This window comes from Pelodiscus sinensis, chromosome 10, assembly GCF_052426305.1.
Source record: "Pelodiscus sinensis isolate ZL-2025 chromosome 10, ASM5242630v1, whole genome shotgun sequence".
Taxonomy (NCBI): domain Eukaryota; kingdom Metazoa; phylum Chordata; order Testudines; family Trionychidae; genus Pelodiscus; species Pelodiscus sinensis.
In genome coordinates this window covers 37,006,116-37,024,365 of record NC_143061.1, presented here as the reverse complement: position 1 = coordinate 37,024,365, position 18,250 = coordinate 37,006,116, and the positions used below count along the sequence as shown (strand labels likewise).

The window sequence follows — 18,250 nt, the reverse complement described above, 5'->3', positions numbered from 1 at the left end:
ATATTAGAGGGATAAATGCCAGAGAGGGAGAGGAATTATTTAAGCTCAATACCAGTGTGGACACAAGAACAAATGGATATAAGCTGGCTATTAGGAAGTTTAGACTCGAAATTAGGTGAAGGTTTCTAACCATCAGAAGAGTGAAGTTCTGGAACAGCCTTCCAAGGGAAGTAGTGGGGGCAAAGGACCTATCTGGCTTCCTCCAGGGTAGAATGGAGGTTTTTCGCCTTCCTCTGTAGCATGGGGCATGGGTCACTAGCGGGAAGATTCTCTGCATCTCGGGGTCTTTGAACCATCGTTTCAAGGACTTCAATATCTGAGATATAGGTGAGAGGATTTTTCTAGCAGTGGGTGGGTGAGATTCTGTGGCCTGCATTGTGCAGGGGGTCAGACTAGATGATCAAAATGGTCCCTTCTGACCTTAAAGTCTATGAGTCCTTGAACAAATGGTCACACAGGCAGACAGATGTACCCTAAAATATATATACAGATTAACAGTTTTCTCTGTTGTGCAGCTGGAAAATTTCAAATAGGTCCCTGAATTTAAGCGTTGTTATAACTCTGTTTTCTTTGTTATTTCCTGTAATTGTGATCATAACTTTGTGTTAGACCACCAGCAGAGTAGCAAGCTAATGTAGCAACTGGATAGGCTTTTGTTAGAAGGCCATGGCATACTGCACTCTACTGGAGATTTATTTCATGTACTGCTGTACCCTAAATTACAGTACTGATACACACATTCCCTGATATCACATTAGGGTCTAGCACTTTGCACCGGCAATTCTTGTTGACTTCAATGGGGTTCTGTAGATGGAGCTGTTACAACTCTGGACTTTTAACAAAAAAAGGCTTTGACATTGGAAAAACATTAGGATCTGAACTTGAACGTAAATGTGTCTAGCATCTTCTCCTCTGTTGCTAATTGTCTGATACATTTGTGCTCTCACAAGGGACTTATTTCTCACTACCAGTGCTGCATGGGGCCTTAAAAAAGCTTCAGATCAAATCTCCATACATTTCCATAATTATTTATGCTAATCTATATTTATATGCTTGAGGGCGATTGCAAACATTTTTTTTTGTAATTCCCACATCTTCATGGCCCATTTCCACTGCAGCAACTTGGGCAAAATCTCTTTAACTGGTAAGTAGCCTCTTGAGCTATTTTATCACTCTATCTTCTCCTCTAAGATCTCTGAGCCCCCTTTATTTTCCTCATTTCTCTTATCTTCTCTGCTCTGTGACAGTGTTCTGCTCCATCTTATAGTGTTTTCATTTTTACAGTTAATGATCTGCCCACAGTTTCCTGATCCTGTTCCCTAATCTTTTTTTATATTTCTTCTCCTGGGCACTCTCTCTTCTCCAAATGGTCTAGTCATTCTCTGCAAGTGACTATATGCCATGAAAGAATGAAAGGGAATCTAATAACCAGCAGAGAGAAAGACTAGAGGCAACTGGGAAGAAAAGCTATTAAAAGACAAAGAAACCTATGGCAGGCCGTTGAGACAGACAGAGGACTTAGATGGATTCATAGGGAGCCAGAGATAACAGCAGAAAGCTGGAGGCTCTGCCTATATACCAGAGATTTAAGCAGCGTTGCGCATTACTCATTTTTCCTTCTTGGTCTTGCAGTGAAATTCTAATTGCTGCATCGCTGCATTTGTGACATCCCTTCGTTTCAGTGTCAACAAATGGTGTGATTTTCCCAAGTTATACTGTCACTATATAATAGTTTCAAGTGGAAGCTGGCTTGTGAAGAATAAAAGTTTTATTGAAATGCAAGTTATGTTTAAGAATAGTCAGAGATGTGCACAAAGTTTATGGTAATGTAACTAATTTATTGTTAAAAATATAGTGGCAGATTGAATTTAATTTGGCATTTTAATATTTAATACTTATTTAGTAAACATATAGTATACTATAAGCATAGAGTATCATAGGTATGTATGACAGTTTATAGAAAGAATAAAGACAAGTGGTCTATGTCCCAAAGATCTTACAAATTGTGTATGGAAAGTGTTGGTTTCCACCATGTAAATGATCCAGGCAGTGGCGATATTTGAAATCTCATCTCTCAATTTCATCCTGATGAGTATCTCCATTCTCACATCTGCTTTTTAGAGATTCTATCAGTATATTCAAATCAGCAGGTGATCAGACTTTTATCGTGATGAACCTTTGCATGTTGAAGTCTGGCTTAGCTTCTCTCTCTCCCTACGGATGTCTAATTGCAGTTACCTAGCTAATCGTATTGTTGTCACAATTTGTATTTACTATACAATTTGTCAATAGGACTGCTCTGCAGACACGCAGCGGGGGTAGCTCCAGGAGCCAGCTCAAGCCAGGACTGACCGGTCCTAGTCCTGGCTTGTACTGGCTCCGGGAGCAACCTGTGCTGTAACCTGAATTTTAAATGTAGTAAGAGCCATCAGGGACTGGGACTGCTTGGTCCTGGCTCGTGCTGAGTCCAGCCGCCCCAGTCCATGGCCAACCTTGTCTACCTCCGGCACCAGTCCCTGTCCAAGGCAGCCAGGGCTGGTCACGGATAGGGGCTGCTGCCGGAGCAGCCCCTGCCCGCTGCCAACCATTGCCTCCAGGAATAGGGGCTGCTTAGTGGCTGGGACCCCTGCGGACAGAGGCTGCTTGACAGCAACCTCTTCTATCTCTCTCCTGCTGCCTCTGATGGGGGGAGGGCAGGTGGCACCCTGGAACTTTTAAGCCAGTTCCCCCTAGCACCAGCTCCCGTCTACCCTGCCCCTCTGCTGTGGGGGGCATGGGAGGCAGAGGCACAGCAGGGAAAGAGGCACAGTCGCATCAGTTCCAATTGCCGCGCTTTAGCCTTTGAAATCTAACAAGAGCGCAGCAGGTTGAAGTGCCACTGGCAGAGGCAGCAAGGAGGGGAAGCAACTAGTTGAGTCCACTACTCAACTATCCGATAAGCTTATTTATAAGCTTATCGGATAGTTGACTAATTGCTTACATCCCTATCCTCTCTATTTTAAAAACACCTTACATTTTCTGAAAGCATACCACAATGTAGAAGTTAAAATTATTTCTTGGATGTGGATGCAGTGATTTGTAGTACTGTATATGGTTAGTAGCAAACTCCAAAGAACAGCGGTTCGAGCACCTTCCAAGGAAGCCCTCATTCATGGTCCCCAAGGGCTTATTTATTTCCCCGACAACTCCTGGAACTCTTAGGGTACTTCTTTATTCTTAGAGAAGGCAGGCCAGATTGAAATATGGGGAGAGGAAAGCACATTCAGGCCTTATGAACACAGTAGATCTGCTTCAGTCATAGCCTTTTGTGGCCAATCAATCAGCAAGGTAGCTGCACAATTGCAATTCCTAGGGAAGAAAGACAAACATTTTCTGCATGAATTCTACAGTGGTAATTGCTCTCACATGATTTTCTCTGGCTGGGGGGTAATGTATTAATATCATAATGACTCAGCTAGCATGACTAAAATGCGAAGAAAATATTGTGAAGAGTAGATATTGCTAGTACAAAAACTCCCAGTAATTTGATTTTCTGCACTAAATCTTAATTTTCTGTGTTTCAGGTACTTAGGGCACATATATTGCCACTGACCAATGTAGCATTTAACAAATCTGGTTCCTGGTAAGTTTTCATTTTTAAATTGAAAATGCATAATTACTAATAGAAAAATATTTTTAATGTGGAAATTCAATCGTGAATTTTAGTGCTCATCTTTATCCCGCAAACAAAATCCCTTTGTGTTATGATTGTATTTAAGCACTTCACATATCAGGATTTCAGACTTCTAAGGCAAAACCAAGGGGACTGCAAAAATAGCAGGCATGATTCATTTGGTGGCACTATTCCCTCTCACATATGTTGAGATAGCAGCTGTATTCTAGCATTATTAGTAGACACACACATGCTAGTGAAGTGAATGTCTCTGAAAGCAGGGTGAAACTTAAATATAAGTGAAGTGTAAATCTACTGAAATGCATTTAAACATTTTGAGATTTTCCCCATAAGTGAGGTTCAGCTGTAATTGACTTAATTTTTAATTTATTAGGCTGTATCTATTTTTGCTCTGTAATCTTAGCAATGGTAATATTATCTTTTAAAAATACAATATTTTGTAAAGTTTAAAAATTGCTTGATTTAGAATCTTTGCTGTGTTCAATATTCTTGGATACTATGGAACATGAGGAAAGTATTTAGGTTCTGATACAAAGCCCACTGAAATCAATGGAGAAATTTCCCTTGACATCTGTATACTCTTGAGAAAATTTCTAGTGTTCTGTAACTCATTTGTCTGTCTTCATTTTAGTTTTATTACTGGAAGCTATGACAGAACATGCAAAATATGGGACACAGCATCAGGAGAGGAGCTACGCACATTGGAGGGACACAGAAATGTAGTCTATGCAATAGCTTTCAATAATCCTTATGGGTAAATAGATTTTCAGTGACTTGGAGAAACTTTCTAATTGGTAACATATGTTGCAAATATAGGTATCCTATAAACTTTAAAGTAAAATAGAATCTACATCCAAAACCTCAAAGTTTCTTAATAGTGAAATGGGGAAATTAAATCGTGTCTTGTCATCAAAGGAGGACACATGTACTCATTCACTGCATAAAGTATGTATTCAGACATGTATTCTGCTTTAGTTTATGAATTGGCATTTACAAATTCACAATTAGATTTAAACATCATGAAGATATAATGTATGTTGAAAATGATTTCATATAATTCTAATAAAATAGTACAGGTTGAACCTCTTTAGTCCAGCACTCTTGGGACCTGAGCTGTGCTGAACTGGAGAATTTGCTGGACCATGGGAGGTCAGTATTGACTAGCAGCATTACCAACACTTCTCTGCTTACTGAATTCGTATGAGACATTTAGGGGTAAATTAGAGTTAAATAACAGCACAGAACACTGAGAGCCAGGGCTGGTGGCTGTAAACACTTTATGGGACCACAGGAAACTTGGCTACACCCATGATAAGTGGACATCTGGCTAAATAAAATAGTGCCAGACAGTGGATGTCGATGGACCAGAAAGTGGCAACGAGAGAGGTTCAACCTGTATAGCAGGCCAGATGGTTTGATGCTGTTCACATATATACATAGAGCCCTGCAAATCCATAGATATCCTCTTTATATCTGCAGGTATCTGTATTTGTGGATGCAGGTATCTGTTGCTAATTTTTGCAAATATGGATGCAGTTGCAGATATAAATTTTGCATCTAGAACCTTGCAGATTTGCAGATATCCTCTTTATATCCATGAGTATGTACATACACGGAGGTCATTACGGATATCTGTTGATCATTTTTGAAGATACTGATGTAGATGCAGATACAAATTTTGTATCCATGCATGGCTCTATGTATATGATCAGATGTAAGTTTTGAATATTTTTCATTCTTTATTAGTTAAATTAATTGTAGAGGAAACAAGAATAAAAGGTAATGACAACATGTGTTGCTTTAGTTGGAATGATCAACTTTTCCAGCCTTTTAAAATGGCTTAATCCATTTAGTACTACACACATTATCAGGAATCTGACTTAGAAACTGGTCAGAAGTGGTGAGTAATTCTTAGGAGATCTTCAGGGTGCATTTACATCAGTGTCCAATGTGAATCTGCAATTTTTTTATTTTATGCAGTAGCTGTATGGGTTAGATCAGAGCTAGTAGTTGAGGTAGTGTAAAGAGACTCCAACATCATATACAGACAGAAGTTTCAGATATTTACATTAGCTGTCTTCTTTGAGAGAGATTTGTGCTTCTAAAAAGTAAACCATTCTTTTCTGTTATCCTTTTGTCCATTCTCTACAGAAGAAGGTAGAAAGAATTTATTTCCATCATCAAATATATTTATAGTTAAAAGTACATATGTGTATGTTCTATATATGTATGTTAAGAGCACTATTATCACTATTACTATTACCTGCGGGACCAAGACCAGTGTAGTGATTTCTTATTGAAAATCACAAAGTGTAGAGTTATTTGATCTTATCCATATGGACTAAAGTCTGATGCATCTGGTAGAATGAATCTGAGTTCACTGAGGGAATTCAGACTAACTCAGCAACTCCATCATATACTTCCTCTTACATTAATTCTTGTCTGTTGCCCGTTATGAAAATGGGACAGAATGACTTTGTGGAGTGTTGCACAGCTGAACAAAGGAATGCAGGGTTACCCCTTGCCCATGCACAAGAGTCTTGCAAATCTTTGCAGTGCCAGCCACAAATTGGTCATACAAAATATTGCTATTTTCGTGCCTGGTTCATAAGGTGATTACTTTGGTATGTTATCTATTATTTTTGTGAATTGTTCAGTTTCTCCTTCTAATGCCTTTGAAAGAATTTTTATTTTTTTTCTAAATGACTATTTTTCCATTTAGTGACAAGATTGCCACTGGATCTTTTGATAAGACCTGCAAATTATGGAGTGTAGAAACAGGAAAATGTTATCATACCTTTCGGGGTCACACAGCAGAAATAGTGAGTGCCTATATTAAAATATTAAAACCTTTGCATATAATTGTATTTTCATATGCAGTACAGCCTCAATTTTCTAAAACTCAATAAGCCAAACTATTAGTACTTCATAAGAGGGTCATTTCCTCTGATGTTTGTGAATTACACTGGAAAAAAACCCTCTCTTGATTATCCAAAAGTTCTTGGTTTCATCTAGGACCTTGGTATAATTGAGATTGTCTCACAATGGTGTTTCTTTACCAGGGTGTGCTAGGAGAGTTTCGGCTCTTGTATTCAAGCTCCCATTATGCTAAAATTATATGGTTTAAAAAACCTGTATCTAGAGGATAATCTCCATTACACCATGGATTGACACTGCAGTGATCAATCCACTAGCCATCAATTTATCACTTCTGCTTAGACATGTTAAATCAATCTCTGAGTGTTCTTCTGTTGACACCGGTACTCCATCAGGACGAGTAGATTAGCCAGTGTTGACAGGAGAACAGCTACCACCGACCTTACCACATGCAAAACACTATGGTAAGTACATTGCGTAGCTAAAGTGATATAGATATAGTGGTGGTTAGTAAAGACAAGGCCTAGCTATTTGCAATTAATGTTAATTCTCTTCTTAGTCTACACTAAGGGCATGTCTACACTAGGAAATCATTTTGAAATAACTAAATTTGAAAAAATAACTCCAGAAAGAACAAAATCGAAATAGTGTGTGCCCACTATGGGTGAGCCTTGAAATTAGTCTGAGGCAGGCTCCGTTATTGTGGATGCACTACCTTGAAACACTGGGGAGTAATTACTTCAAATTACTATGGGGAGTAGTTATTTTGAAATAGCAGCAGTAGAGCATCCACACAACCTCTATTTCAAAATAAGTGTTATTCCCCGAGGAAAGCAGGTGTACAGATTTCGAAATAATGGGCTTGGCAGTGTGGATGCTCTGCTTATTATTTTGAAATAACTCCCTAGTGTAGACCTGAGCCAAATGTATGTAGCCTTTCTCCCTATGGAAATTGTGGGTTTCTTGAGGCAGTGGCTGAATGGGAGAACTGGATCCTAAGAGAACCCACTTGTGTTTGCTGGAGACTTGGAGGATAGCTTGCAGCATAGTGCTAAAGCAAAGGAATACCCTTCTTTTAAGCACATAAGAATGACCATACTGCATCAAGTTTATGGTTTATCTAGTCTAGTATCCTGCATCATAACAGTGGTCACTGCCAGATACAGGCAGTCCCCGAGTTATGTGGATCCGACTTAAGTTGGATCCGCAGTTACGAACGGGGTTTGCTGCCCGTCTCCCTGGTCTGCTGAAGACAAGCAGACCAGGGAGACGGGAAGCAAAGCCTCTGAGGACGCCGGCAGCAGGACAGCCGCGGCGTGTCTGGACTGTCCGCTGCCCGCGTGCTCCGTGGCTTTGCTCCACGTCTCCCCAGACCAGGGAGACGGGGAGCAAAGCCACGGAGCACACGGGCAGCGGACAGCCCAGACGCGCCGCGGCTGTCCCGCTGCCGGCATGTTCCGTGGCTTTGCTCCCCGTCTCCCTGGTCTGCTGGAGACCAACAGATAAGGGAGACGGGGAGCAAAGCAGAGCAAAGCCGCGGAGCACGCGGGCAGCGGACAGCCCAGATGCGCCGCGGCTGTCCTGCTGCCGGCGTGCTCCGCAGCTTTGCTCCCCGTCTCCCTGGTCTGCTGGTCTGCTGGACACCAGCAGACCAGGGAGACGGGGAGCAAAGCCGCGGAGCACGTGGGCAGCAGGACAGCCGCGGTGCGTCTGGGCTGTCCCGCTGCCCCAGTGTTCCACGGCTTTGCTCCGGACGCCTGTGGTACAGCAGCTGGGGCGCTGCCGGTTGGTCCCGTAGCGCCGCTCTGGGCGCTACTGGACCAACCCGGCAGCACCCCAGCTGCTCTGCCCCAGGCGTCCTGATTCAGCCACTGCTGGTCAGTTTCAGCAGCGGCTGAATCAGGACGCCTGGGGCAGAGCAGCTTGGGTGCTGCTGGGTTGGTCCAGTAGCGCCGAGGAGCGGCGCTACTGGAGCAATCCAGCAGCACCCAAGCTGCTCTGCCCCAGGTGTCCCCAAGTCAGCCGCTGCTGAAACTGACCAGCGCTGACTACAGGAAGCCCGAGGCAGAATTGCTCTGCCCCGGGCTTCCTGCAATCAGCTGCTGATCAGTTTCAACAGCAGCTGACTTGGGGACGCCTGGGGTTCTTAAGTTGAATCTGTATGTAAGAACTGGCTTCCAGATTCAGCCTGTTGAAACTGATCAGCGGCTGATTCCAGGAAGCCCGGGGCAGAGCTAAGTCAGCCGCTGGTCAGTTTCAGCAGCGGCTGAATCTGGATGCCAGTTCCGACTTACATACAGATTCAACTTAAGAACAAACCTACAGTCCCTATCTTGTACGTAACCCGGGGACTGCCTATACTTAAGAGGAAGATGCAGGCAACCCAGTGATAGGTAGATTTGGGATAATCTGGCCCTCATTGAAGTCTCCTCTTAACCTCTGTGATTCAAAGGTTGGCTAAAATCAACCTAAAACTTTTGTTTAAAATATATTTACTACTATAGGTTTGGGAGATCGTTTTGATATCCATATAAATGTCCCATTGCTCTTAGAATCTTGCTAAATTCTTGGCTTACACAATACTCTGTGAAAATGAGTTTCATGGTCTAATTATGAATCGTGTAAGAATATGTCTTTATCAGTTTTGAATTTGTCTCTTCTTAGTTTCATTGAATGTTCTCTTGTACTATGAGACAGGGAGAACGGAAGTTTTTGATCCACATACTGTACACCATTCATTATCCATGTATTTTTTCTCATCTTTTCTTGTACTCTCTTATTGTCTGTACTGAGCCTGTTGGTCTTCCCTTCGTCTCTCTAGCTATATCAATTTCCTAGTGGGGAGACAGATTAGCTCCTGCCTGGTCTAAGAATGAATTTTGTCATAAAAAACCTCTCCACAAAACTAAGCCACTGTTGGTTCGGTGTCTGGAGAAGGTATGGGGCTATATCTCAGGATGAGGGGGGCAGTTCTGGCCTTGTTGGCCAGAAAGTGGTGATTGTTGAAGAGACTTAGTATATGTTTACACTATGCAACTTCTAGTGACAAATCTCTATTGATACAGTCCTGTCATTAAAATCAGCATGTGCGAATGCCATTTGTCATCACTTTTGCCGACAAAATACTTGTACCCCCACAAGTGGCTTCCATTTTGTCAGCAGGAGTGTGCTCCTGTGGGCAAAACAGCATTCACACTTGTAGTTCATGGGGTGTGGGGACAGGAGAGGGTTTAATCACCCATGAATGACAAACTTTTATTGATCAAGATCAAGTGTATACATAGCCTGAGGGAAATCTGCTCAGATGTGGATTTACTTTTGTTTTTCTCTCTGGATGACAGTATGGCATTCTTTACCAGAGTGATCTTGCCCTTGAACATAATTTCTCTCTGAATGAATATTTGTGCCCTTTGTCCCATTATTTCAGTGAACTGGATTAACATACATCATGAATGGACTGCTTGACGTTTGTAATGTCTCCTATTGGAGAACATTTCTTATACCTTTGAAATTAACACAATTTCCATGTATAGCTATATATTCTGAAAGGTCTGTAGAGCCTCTGTGAACTTGCAACAGAGGCTATTTTACTCCTGTACTGACCCACATTGCTCAAACTATTTGACCGTTTGCAAAAAGGCATATCATCAAGAAACAGAACAAAACACCGTATCCAATTAGCAGAATATAATTTAAAAAATCTATTTTTAGCTCTAATTGGTTTCAGTCTTCCTCTTGCCAAATATTAAGAATTATTTTTTACTATTAAAAATTAATATGTTTAATTGATGACGTGTTATGATTTCTCCCATAATTTGTTTACATTTTAGAAATAATACTCTTGTTTTTCTGGAGTGTGAATTTTCTTTTTGATTCTTATATTTTTACTGGAACAAACCAGCAAGTTGCTGCTTTGCATCAATGTATAGTAGCATTGGATGTCTTGCAGTGTTTTGTTTGTTCTTTGGGCATTTTGAAATTACTTCTCTTAGCATGAATGACCTGATATTTAAAAGGGCCTCAACTTCTCCACCAGTTTTTTGATTTCAAGTCAGATAATTACATATCTTTGGGCTTGATCAGTTTCTGCTGTCTTCAGTGGCAGTTGCATCAGGCCCGAAGTGCAATGAATTGTGTCTGCTAATAATTGATAGAAGTTATGCCTTCAAAATTAAATGCTGTTTCTTAATATCAGACCCATAACCTTAAATAATTTCTAAAAGAGAGAGGTTTGTTATACATGAACTGCTGCCTTCAAGTCTATGCTATGTAGCTTTGTTCAAAAATGAAAAATGGAATATCATAATTGAAAATGCAACTAAGTTCCCAGCAAATGTTTTCTTTTTTCCAAAGATATTTTTGTTCCTCATTAGTAGAACAATCATATCATATAATTACCAAAGTCTGGAAGCTGGCTTCCTTAGTCATTAATATGAGAACTGAGTTAGGGACTTTGTTGCATTTTTGCTCAAATATATACCTGTAATAAAAATATGAAGCTGTATGTAAAAAGCCTGTTTGAATATTGGCTTGGTATAAGTTGCAATAAGCCTTTGTAACACACACAGTTGTTTATAAAGCAACCAGTTAGTTCAGTCCAATAATCTGTCCCCCGAAGCTTTTATGGTAAGGATTTGTTGCTTTTCTAACAAAATCTCTAGAGGGCACTGCAGCTGTCACCATATTATTAAAATGCCATGGCTGTATTTATAGGTCACAAACTGTTAAGTTGAACTATTGCTATGTTTTCAAATGCTGACTCTGAGCCAGTTCATTTAAAAAAAATCATAGGAAGTTTATTGTTTCCCACTCTGTGTCATAGGTTTGTTTATCATTTAATCTTCAAAGCACTCTAATAGCAACTGGAAGCATGGATACGACAGCCAAACTATGGGATATCCAGAATGGAGAAGAAGTGGTTGTGCTAACTGTATGTTTGCATTCTTTATTGTTTTTAAGGTGTTTGGTGCCTTTTTAGTTCCTAATCAAGTTAGATGGGGATATAAGTAGACTTCTTAATCATCTATTTCACTATTTGCTGGCAAATAATTTCTATTACTGAGTCACTTAGTGACTAGTTAACAAAACATAAACCGAGTACGAAAACTATGCTACTTTATTAAAAGTCATAAAAACTGGTTTAATCAAATGTCAGATTTTTCCAATTCAATGTCACTGCTTTCCTAGGCCAGACAATATTGCTGTTATTATTAACATGGTTTATCATTATAAGTACTGAACTGTAATTCCTGTGGAACTCTGAAAGCTAATATAAAGTAACTTCAAAAATGTTAATGCTTACGATTATAGCTCTAAATGTTCCTCTTAGCTGCACCATTCATCTCCTGCAAGATATATGTAGAGTATTCAGTCAAGTCACAAAGTGCATGTGCAGTCTAATTTCTATTCTCTGTATTTGGCTTGCTAGGATTCCACTGTTTAAATATTTCTGCCTAAAAAGTTTAAAGTTGCATCATCATCCCTTGAACAAAGACTAAGTAAGGGGCAATATGCAGACTGCCTCCTTCAGGATTCCTGGACTGTGGAGTAGATAATTCACTTTCTCCTCCCCAGCCTTCTTTGCCTCTTTTGAACAGAAACATGGGAGAAAGGGAGGAGGAGATACAGAAAGGGAGAAGTAGAGACTGCAGTTAGTTGTCCTTGGCCTTTGTGCAGGAGGCTCTGCATCCTTTCTCCCATGACACAAGAGGCAATGACAATTTGGTTCTTAGTTTGTTGTAATTAAAATATCCTTTCATTTAATAATTAATAACTACTCTTCCATAGAAATTTGATATGAAATAAATCTATTAGATCAGAATTCTAATTCATCCCCATGTCATTGCAGGATTGTTTCCAGTATTCTATTTGCTAGTACTGTTTGCTAGTACTTATGATATTAAATGCTGTTGTAGTGTGAGCAGTTATGCAAGTCTAAACAAAAACCAAGAACATTTACTACATTGTGAAGAAGGTGGACTATCTGGCCTAATTGAAACAATCACTTATGTGATTTTGTATTCCCACTGTATAAATTAGGTATTGGACAACCTCCAAGGAAATGTCTCATTTATATTCTGAAATACCTTTTTGTCATTTTTTTCTTAGGGGCACTCAGCAGAAATTATTGCATTGTCATTTAATACCACAGGAGATAGGATCATCACTGGCTCCTTTGATCATACAGTTGCAGTGTGGGATGTTGGCACTGGCAGGTACTAAAGCATTCATAAAGTGGTTTTGTACTGTGTATTTTAATGACCTCTTCAAGGGGCACTGTCAAGGCTTACAAATTCTTGACTTTACAACTGGGCTTTGGTTTTAGGCATGCCTCACCTTATCTTTGCTTTGTTTCTCCTGTGACCTTTGTTCTTCTGAGCAGTCAGAGTACTGAAATATGAAAGAAACTTGCTCTCCTAATGCTTTAGTGTATGAGAGGCATATATTTTTAAAACTCAACCTATTACAAGAAATGAGCCATGTAGGCAGAGCGAAAGGGCTCTATGTTTGTAATTAATTAATCGTTCAAACAGGAAAATGCAATCTGTGTGGAAGCACTTGGTTTGGAAAATTGCTACATTTTATAGAAACAAGAGACAAATTTTAAAAAAAGAAAGGTGTTTTTAGGGTATGTTAAATTATGAGTAGTCAGTCTTGCAAGTTTCTCCTTAATAAATAGATAGAGTGTTTTACTTCTCACTCTGGTTTTACGCCAGTGTAGGCGTGTTGAATTTCAAGGCCAGTTAAGGAAGAGGGAAATTTGGCCTTCTAACTACAGAGTTCAATATTTTAGGATTATCATGCCATTAAAGAGGGTCACTCCTTCATTTAATAATGGCTGCAGTGTTTGTGTAATTTAATTAAGAAAAGCTAAATGCTGGCTGGTTAATATTGTTCTCAGAGGTCCTCCTGTTTTTTGAGCAGAGGACTCGTATAAATAACATTATAAATCATTTGTCCAGATTATTGATAAAGCTGGCTTTCTTGTTAAGGTAAAAATTCCATTTCATTTTAATGGGAGGTTTCTTTCGCCACGAAATTAGATGGAATACCTCTAAAATTAGCATGCTTTGGAATTACAGGCAGTCCCCGGGTTACGCAGATCCGACTTACGTTGGATCCGTACTTACGAATGGGGCTTTTCTTGCCCTGGAGGACGTGGGCGGCGGGACCACCCAGACGTGCCGTGGTCCCACCACCCACGGCCTCCGGGGCGAGAAAAGCTGCTCTGCGTCTCCCTGGTCTGCTGGGGGGGGCCCCTAGCAGACCAGGGAGACGCGGAGCAAAGCCGTGGAGGACGCGGGCAGCGGGACCGCCCAAACACGCCACGGTCCCGCCGCCTGGGTCCTCCGCGGCTTTGCTCCGCGTCTCCCTGGTCTGCTAGGGGGCCCCAAGCAGACCAGGGAGACGCGGAGCAAAGCCGCGGAGGACCCGGGCGGCGGGACGTTGGCGCGTCTTGGTCCCGCCGCCCACGTCTCCCTGGTCTGCTGGGGGGGGGGGGCAGCTAGTGCGACCCCCCTCCCAGCAGACCAGGCTTTTCTCGCGGATGCCTGTGGTAGAGCAGCTGGGGTGCTGCTGGGTCGGTCCCGCAGCGCCGCTCCTCGGCGCTACTGGACCAACCCAGCAGCACCCCACCTGCTCTGCCCCAGGCATCCTGATTCAGCCGCTGCTGGTCAGTTTCAGCAGCGGCTGAATCAGGACTCCTGAGGCAGAGCAGCTGGGGTGCTGCCGGGTTGGTCCAGTAGCGCCGAGGAGCGGCGCTGCGGGACCAACCCAGCAGCACCCCAGCTGCTCTGCCCCAGGCGTCCCCAGCAGCTGACTTGGGGACACCTGGGGTAGAGCAGCTGGGTTGCTGCCGGGTTGGTCCCCGCAGTGCCGTGGTGCGGCGCTGCGGGGCCCTATCCGGCAGCGCCCCAGCTGCTCTGTCCCAGGCGTCCAGATTCAGCTGCTGTTGAAACTGATCAGTGGCTGATTCCAGGAAGCCCGGGGCAGAGAAACTCTGCCTCGGGCTTCCTGTAGTCAGCTGCTGGTCAGTTTCAGCAGCGGCTGAATCTGGACACCAGTTCCGAGTTACGTACAAATTCAACTTAAGAACAAACCTACAGTCCCTATCTTGTACGTAACCCGGGGACTGCCTGTACTAAAATGAAGGGAGAATGAGCACATTACATGGATATGGTTGAAGTAACAAAGGGTATGTCTATACTGCAAAGTTAATTCGAAGTAACAGCTGTTATTTCAAATTAACTTTAATAGCATCTATACATGCAAACAGCTATTTCGAAATTAATTCGAAACAGCGGCACGCTTAATTTGAATTTGGTAAACCTCATTCTATGAGGAGTAATGAGAAATAGTTAGTTTGAATGAAGTGCTGTGTAGAAACTTAATTCGAAATAGCGGGCCTCCAGCCCTTCCCAAGGAGCCCTGGTGGCCACTCTGGGCACAACCAGGAAAACTTACTCTCCTCTCCCCCAGCCCCAGAGCCATTAAAGGGGTAGACTCTGGCCACAGTGCCTGTGCCAGCTCTAAGACTGCCAGCCCAGAGGCAGCAGTGGCCACCGGGGCCCCTAACCCAGTGTCCCCAAAACATGAGCCAGCAAGCCACTGGCAGCCAGCCCTCCACCGCTCCCCAGGAGCCTGATAGGGGCTGGAGAAGGCGGGTGCCTTTCTGGTCCAGGGTGAAGATCATGGACCTTATTCAGGTTTGGGGGGATGCCCGCAACGTCCATGTTCTCCACACTAGACAGAGCAATGCGGCTACTTATGGCAGGATAGCTGCCAGCCTGGTCACCAAAGGCCACATACGAACCCAGGAGTAGGTTTGCATGAAAATTAAGTTGGTCCAGCAAGATCCCCAACCCTGGGCCCTGAACTTCCCCTCCACCTTCTTCCCCTTGCTTCCCCCTTCCAGCTCCCTCCTCCCAGGTTTGCCCCTCCCCTCTCCCACCCTCTCTCTTTCCCTCTCCCACCTCCTTTTCCCAGTCTCCCCAGAGGTTCATCCCCCCCAGTTTTGTTCAATAAACCCAGTTTCTATTTTTGAACACACGTGTCTTGTTTGACATCAGGAAGGGGGGCTAGGGAGGGGTAAGTGGAAGGACATGAGGAAGGAATGGTGCTTGAGCCCCCGGTGGGGAGGACCGGGGTGGCTCTGAGGATTCCTTGGGGTGGACGCTCTCCTGCAGGGCCTCCTGGATCCTGACAGTCCCCCAATGGACTTCCAGGATGGCAGCCTGCAGAAAGTGTCTGTCCAGGGCAGGGGTAGGGTCCCTTTAAGCATGGAGCTCAGTTAGCCTTAGGCAGCAGCCCCACACACCAAGTCCTAACCTGATGCCCTACCGGCACTGGTTCTGGCCAGCCTTATCTTTGGTTCAGAGTCAACTCAGTGTGGACGCACTATTTCGAAATAGCAAAACGCTATTTCAAAATAGGTTTTGTGTATAGATGAGTTATTTTGAATCAGTTTAATTCGAATTAACTATTTTGAATTAAGTTAACTTGAATTAACGCTGTAGTATAGACATACCCAAAAATGATAACGAAACATCATGACCACAAATGCCATTTCATCTCTACTAGGAGAGAAAAATAATCTGCATCTAACTAGATCATTTAAAGCCTGACCCTGCAAAGTGCAGAGCACCCTCTGCTCCCAATAATAAGAGTTGAGCCTTAGTGCCTCAGGCTCAGAGGCACTTAACATATCACCAGATTGGGCCCTTTGAAAGTAATGTTATTGGGTTCAGTTTTCTTCCAGCTTCTCTTTTGATCCTGCAGTGAAGTCAGTCTTAGGTTTTTAATGTTGCATTCTTTTTCAACAGAAATGATTGAGATGTTACAGATTCAGCATTGTGACTTCACTTCAGGATCAAATAGCAGGAGATGGACTATGAAGGAGGAAGCTCTGGTTTAAACATCAATAGTTCTGGTAATTGGCAGTGCAGAAAGAATTAAAAAATGTGAAAGATAAATGCTTGAAAATGTTCCCTAGACTGTAAGCCACTTGTAAGCTTACTGACTGCGCTCATGTCTGAAAAACATGCAGTCCTCCTAGACGTACAAGGGTAATTATTAACATTGTGTTGATATTGTGGAATAACATTGGCAGACAGTAGCTACAGAAGTGGAGTTGAAACTGCTAAGTGAAATAGCTCAGAAGTGACTGATGTATAATTTATTAGGCTAGTGATAATTGGTGAAACATTCACCAGTGTGTGTAGTAGATTTATAACTTATTTCCCATGAGTACTGCAAGTACTGGAGCATGATCACACATGCTTTAGTTTAGAGGTAGCAGCAGCAGCTGGCAGCGTTCACTAGAGCTTCTTGTGTTAGTAATGGTTTATTAGTTTATTTTGTGTGGGTTACAGTCACTAGAAGGCAATATAGTCATACCTTCCTGTCTAGGTCTGATATTTTATGTGGTAGAAGGCAGTGATGCATATGTGTGCTATTTAAAGAGGGACAGACACACACATTTAGACTTGGGATATTAAATGTTAGGTAATTAAAAATCATAAAACTGCACAAAATTTTGTCCGTTACACGATTATTTGATCGTCCCTGGGGCTGGGGCTGGCAGCGAGTGCACTCCTCTCCTCACTCGCAGGGACCCCCTTCCCTACCGCACTGCTGCTTCTGTATCAAAGGAAACAGTGCAGGGTGGCAGGTGGGAGCCCGTCTGAGAGGCGAGCCATTTTAAAAAAATCAGCTCCCCTTATGGACCGGCTGCCTGCCGCCCCATGCTGCTGCTTCAGATACAGAGGTAGCAGTATGGGGTGGCATCAGCCCCTGTCCGCAGGAGTCTGAGAGTCCTGTGTACAGAGGCTGGCCCATCTCCCATGGAGCATCCTATGTCCTATGCCGTGGACAGAGGTTGGTCCGGCAGCAGGGGAAGAGCTGCTGGGGACCAGCCTCTGTCCATAGTGGGCCCAAGCTTGCTGCAAACAAAGGCTGCTCTGATACAGAGGCACATGGGGGGGAGGGGTAATTCAAGTAGTCAAGAAGATTAACTGATAAGCACAAGCTTATCAGTTAATCATATACTTTACATCCCTAATTTAGACTACTGTTAATGCTGAGCTAATAATTCACTGCGAAACAATGAATTCACCCAGTTTTACCTTTTTTGTGCATGAGGAAGAGCCATAAATAGATCACAGTTTCCTCAAAGCTATTTTATTTCAATATGCTCTGGATTTTTTTGTATATTTTTTGGTTTTTATTGTAAGGGTGATGATGAATGACTGTATTTGATACTTGGTATTCTAAATTTCAGTTGTGTGGCCTAGTTGTAATTAGTCCAAATATTGCATGGTATTGTTCCTGCTAACCGATGAAATGGGTATGTTTTATTATCCTGAGGAAAATTTGATGACAGAACTAGTATGTTGAATCCCTAAAAGAGCCACAGCAGATAAACAGGATTAGGGAGCTTTAGAAAATGTTAAACCAGTATTATTGGTCTCCATAGCCCTTTTCCATGGAAAGAGTCCTAGGAAAAAAATAAAAATTGTAATTAAATTATTTTTCTCTCATCATAGTCAGACACATGTACTTGTGTGCATTGTCCTGCTTAAAGTGAGTTGAAAAATGCGAAATATTTCTTATGAGAAATGTCAAAGCTTTTTTGTTTTTTAATACAGGCTTTCTAACAAAAATTTAAACCAAAATAAAAATTACTATTTTGGTTAAAAATAT

General features: G+C 42.3%; 1 protein-coding gene across 3 annotated transcripts in view; it reads left to right on the top strand.

The window, feature by feature from the left end:
• The window catches only part of DAW1 (dynein assembly factor with WD repeats 1), a 54,037-nt gene that overhangs the window by 21,242 nt on the left and 14,545 nt on the right, over positions 1-18,250 (top strand). For 2 of the 3 annotated variants that reach the window (XM_006119885.5, XM_089780851.1), the window contains exons 4-8: positions 3,564-3,622; positions 4,305-4,427; positions 6,396-6,495; positions 11,373-11,480; positions 12,659-12,765. In XM_006119885.5, coding sequence (XP_006119947.3) covers positions 3,564-3,622; positions 4,305-4,427; positions 6,396-6,495; positions 11,373-11,480; positions 12,659-12,765 — 497 coding nt within the window. The remainder of the gene's footprint in view (positions 1-3,563; positions 3,623-4,304; positions 4,428-6,395; positions 6,496-11,372; positions 11,481-12,658; positions 12,766-18,250) is intronic. The other variant, XM_089780852.1, reaches the window with a different exon arrangement.